Source organism: Pyrgilauda ruficollis, unplaced genomic scaffold (assembly GCF_017590135.1).
Source record: "Pyrgilauda ruficollis isolate IOZ18807 unplaced genomic scaffold, ASM1759013v1 scaffold26, whole genome shotgun sequence".
Lineage (NCBI taxonomy): Eukaryota > Metazoa > Chordata > Aves > Passeriformes > Passeridae > Pyrgilauda > Pyrgilauda ruficollis.
In genome coordinates, this window is record NW_024523933.1 from 6,749,151 (window position 1) to 6,754,134 (window position 4,984).

Here is a 4,984-nt window from a genome sequence, read left to right on the forward strand (position 1 = left end):
AAATATAAATCTAGCGAGAATTCATTGCAAAAATAAACCTGCAGTGTTCTATGTGTTTGTAACCTATTTTTCCCACAACACTTTATTTTCTTCTAATTTCAGAAAATATATTTTTGTACAAATAGCTAAATACTATTATTCTTCCTCATTTGTGTATTGTTGCAGTTATTCTGTCTGAGTGTTGCTTTTGGTTAGGGTGGAAAAGGACCTGTATATGCACTTGGAAATTCCTAGCCACAGCAAACTCATTTCCTTCAAGAATATTTAAAGCCAGCACAGAAGTTATTTATATACATATGTATATATATATATAAATCAAACTTATTAAACACAGTAACATATTTACAGCTGATTCTCAGTAGCTTTTCAAATTACCCAGGATTATGAGTCGAAACACCAGTGATGCACAATATCTTATAGCAGCAGCTCAAGAAAAGATTGTCCAAACTTAGGTAAAGCTATCAGATAGGGAAAGTAGCAAAAGGCTTGCAGTTTTCTTTGTTGAAGATGCTGGGTAAACATAGATACATATTTTTCCTTCCACATACTGATACAGAATTCACACAAAGTTCTGTGTAGAATACTTAAATATTTGCAGGCTCTGGGTGAATACACAAAAATATTTTATCTGTTTTCCTTTTTAACTGGCATTTAGTATGCCAACTTTTCAATTCCTTTCATATTTATTATAAAGGTATGTAAGGTGTAGTTGTAGACAGTGGCCGTGTATGCAGTGCATGTACTAACCTAACATATACACTCTAAGGTTATAAATACAAACACAGGTGTTGGAGTTTTCTTTTTTTTTTCCTTTTTTTTTTTTTGATCTTTTTGGTTTTTTTAAAGGAATCTAATTAAATGGAGGGGAAAAAAGAAAGGGTGAAGGTAATGAACCGTTTTTTTCCATAGGCTGGCAAACAGAGAAGAGAACGGAGAATGGCATACACACCTTTTCAAAATGACGAGGAATAGTGCAATAAGCAGTCTTCCTCCCACAGTTCAATCACACTAAATTCTTGCTTAACTTGGGGTGTGACATATTGCCTGTTCACAACCCCATGGCTTCCCACAGTGATCCCTGAGTTTTTCTTTGCTAGGATTACTGCTGTGCTTAAGTTCTGACTGTTGACATGTTTTTATAAGGCACTTTTATGTACAATGATTCCACCTTAAAGTAAAACCACAGAAATTCGGCCCTGGCCCAACATATTATCACTTCACGTTTGCTGCTCCAGGACTTCCAGATAGTCAGGCTCAGCATGTAAATTAGCCTTGAGCTCAAAATACTCATTTTTAGTTTGTTCTAGAAAAACCTTTCTTGGCCTGGAGTACATGAGTGTCTCCATTAGCTTCAACTCTTCATGTGATCCAGGATAACGAACTTCCATGTCAGGCTGGAGCTGCACAATATTTTTCCTTAGGTATTCTGTGATCCCTAGTTGCTGCAGCTCTCTCTCTTTTTCAAGAATGTTTCTGTACAAGCAACTAGCATCCTGAAAAGACAGAAATTCAGCAGATTGATCTGTAGCCTTGTATTTGACATTTGGACCTGTAAGTGGGGAACTGTTCTCTCTTTCTAGAAGACTTCGGCGAAGGTATTTAGAATCATTTGCTTCCTTCTCACTTCCCTCTTCCTGCTGCTGCTCAGTGTGCTTGGGGCTGAAGGATGGGCTGTGGTATACCTGAACCATGGGGGTAACTATTCGTTGCTCATAGAGAGTTGCAGCTGGGCGCTCCGTGGTGTGGTGTGTTGTCTTATGCCCATACATGCTGTACTGAAGGTGAACAGGGCTGCTGTCCCTCACTTGTTCATCCACCTGTTTCTTTTTGCATCTCCGGCGCCGGTGCAGAACAAGAACAACTATTCCTGCTGCACAAAATACAATAGTTATAAACACAATGAGCAGTCCTAATATTAGAACAGAAAGTGGGACAGCATCTGTAAGGGACCGCAGGATAGTGTCTGCGGTGTTGGCAGTAGGAGAAGAAGTTGTCACAACCACAAAACTGGCATGGGTTGGTAGGGCAGGGCTGTTTATTAAACCTGGACACAAGACTTCACTGTTTAGGGATTTCAATTCTTTTTTTGCTAAGTGCCCAGGAGATTTACAAAAAATATCACCCATCATGGTATTTTTACTCAATTTTTGTATCCATTTTTGCAGTCCAACTGAATCACAAGTACAGTCCCAAGGGTTGTCTTCAAGTTCAATTTGTACCAGCATATCCAGTTCATCCAAGACATTGCTCACAGGTAAATGAGCAAATTGGTTTGTTTTCAGATTTAGTCTGGTGAGGGGAACACCTGAAAAGATATGGGGTGGCAAAGCCTGCAGAAGGTTGTTATTTAGGTAGAGAACTTTCAGTTTTGGCATTACATTAAATGTCCCTGGCAAAACTTCTTTGATGGCATTATATTCAAGGTACAAGTACTCAAGGTGCTGAAGGCCAAGGAAGAGATTTTGACTTAGCTTTGTAAGATGATTGCCATTGAGATATAGTTTCTGTAGTCTGGTCAGATTCATAAAAGAGCCTTCCTCAAGGATTTCAATGCGATTGTTCCCCAGGTGAAGCATTTCCAGGCTGGCATAGTCCACAAGATCTGATTTCAATAGTGTCTGAATAATGTTTCCAGCTAGGATAAGCTTTTTAGGATTTGGAGGAGGGGGTCCTAAATCAGACAAGCTTTCAATATTTCGCTCCTGGCAGTGCATAAGAACTCCTGAGAGCATATGGCTGGTGCAGTGACAAGGGACAGGGCAAGAGATTCCTGGAAACGTAGTAGGCTTGGAAGTATGAAGCGCTAAACTTGGTTCTTTAGTAGGAGCTTTCAGGAGAGGAATCACCTTAGTTGACAGAAGATTATCATTGATAGAGGTGGTCACAACCAAGGGCAGTGACCCTGAAGGATCTTCAAGTTCATTAACAGGATGGGTGGGACAAAGTGATTCTTTTTTCAGCCGGCTTAATATGCTGCCTTTGATAACTGAAGGACTATTGCATACAACATCACCTATTATGGACTGAGGAGGCATGTTTTCTAGCCATATCTTCAGCTGCAACAAATCACAGTTACAGGCCCATTTGTTGTCTTCCAACTGAAGGTCTAGTATTCTTCCAATGTGTTCCAAAAAGCCAACATAGGGCAGTGTCTGTAACTGGTTTCCACGGAGATCTAAATGGGTCAATGGCACAAAACGAAATATGTTTGGAGGAAGATACTCAATGGCATTATCATTCAAAATAAGCACTTTAAGCCTGTTGAGCTTGCTAAAGGCACTTGCTTCAATCACTGTGATGAAATTGTTGTCTGCTTGAAGAAACTCTAAATTTTCCAATCCATTAAACGTATCTTCTTTAAGTGTTTCCAAAGAATTGTGATTGATATGAAGTTGCTTAAGAAGGCTGAGACCATTGAAAGCTCCAGGCTCAATATCTGCTATATTGTTAAAACCAAGATGCAGAGAAATAGCATTAACAAGGCCAGCAAAATCATTCACGTGTAACATACTCAGACCGTTGTTTAACAGATTAAGATGGAAAGGCTGTGATGGTGGGACATTTATTTCTGAGATCATCTTGATGTCTCTTTTGTCACAGTTGATAATCAAGGTGTCATCCTTTTCTTCACAGGAACACAAACTCTGACAAGATCCTCTGGCTGAAGAAAAAGAAGGCTGTGACTGGAAAGGATCAGATGCAACCACAACTGAGCACAGAACAAAAATCCAAAGTTTCATCTTGTCCAGCAGATTCTATTAAAAAAAAAAAAAAAAGAAAAGAAATATATAATACAGTCATGATTTCACAGGGTTTGGGTTGTTTGTTTGGGGGTTTTTTGTGGTTTTGTTTGTTTGAGTTGTTTTGGTTTTTGTTTTTTGAGGTTTTTTTTCTTTTTGTTTTTATTTTCCCTGGCATAACAGCAAGAAAAAAACCATTCCTAGTGCTTGCCATTGAGCTACTTCTCCTTCTAAGTACTATCATATCATGCAAAACAATTGAATTATTTTCTAATTAGAGAATATAAATTTAGTTTAATGTACTGAATGAATAAACAGAGTCATAAGGGGAAATCTTCAGTACTTTCATGTTGACATCCAAAGTAGGATGTAATCAGGAGTGTGTTAGTTTTATTTATATACTGTATAGACTGCCAGTGGAAAGCAGTAATAATTTACTGTCCCACGCAACTTATATCAAAGCTAATATAGTATTTTGAACCATTGCTTTCTGGCACTACATAGCATGGCAAATATTAAGAGTACCTTGCTAAGATTAACTTAATGTTACCCAGCTGCTGAAGAGAAGAAATAAGATTTGGTTTGGATCAGTAACGTGTTGTGAGCAAAAGCCCATTCTTTCAGGATACAAGGAATCTCTCTACAGTTCTCCATTATGTATGGAAATCAAAGGGTATTTCCTCTGAAATCCTTGTACCCACAAGCTGAAAAGGATGTAGACAAAATAGTCATCTCTCTTTGCTTAAATTTTAACGCATATGTTTTAGTTTGTAGGTGAAATTGGTGCCACAGCACACAGTATGTAACATTTGCATGTAATGTATGTACAAAAAAATTTACATACATAATTGACATTAAAAAAAGAGAACTGAGAACGCAGTGCATGATAGAAAATCAAGCAAGCAAGGACAAACTTTTTTTGAGGTTAATATTAAACTCTTCACAATGATAATAATCATCAATTTCCACAGTGAAATGTATATGGACTTGACTGTGCTTTACAAATTAAAAATGATCACCAGTATCAACCATATGTTGTGTAATATAATTATCACCTTTCAATCTGATCTTAGACTTTGAAACACTTGATAAATGCATCATTATAATACAGCTATGGAGTTGTAAGTAAAATTCAGATGTTTAAGTCAGTGATTTAGTATTGGTTTGAATGAAGTTGCCCTATAGTCTATTAGAAGATTCTCTGTTTCTTTCTGTCAAGACTGCCTAACTAGGAAGACCAATGG

At 37.7% G+C, this 4,984-nt stretch overlaps 1 protein-coding gene across 1 annotated transcript; it reads right to left on the reverse strand.

Moving 5' to 3' along the window:
* Positions 1 to 811: 811 nt before the first annotated feature.
* SLITRK6 (SLIT and NTRK like family member 6) lies at positions 812 to 3,740 on the reverse strand. The gene has a single exon (XM_041471244.1). It carries the CDS (start codon positions 3,738 to 3,740, stop codon positions 1,218 to 1,220), a length of 2,523 nt encoding a protein of 840 aa, XP_041327178.1. The 3' UTR covers positions 812 to 1,217.
* Between the last annotated feature and the right edge of the window lie 1,244 nt (positions 3,741 to 4,984).

Excerpts from the sequence above, each read along its gene's own strand:
- SLITRK6 (XM_041471244.1), bottom strand. The coding sequence starts at position 3,740 with ATGAAACTTTGGATTTTTGTTCTGTGCTCAGTTGTGGTTGCATCTGAT.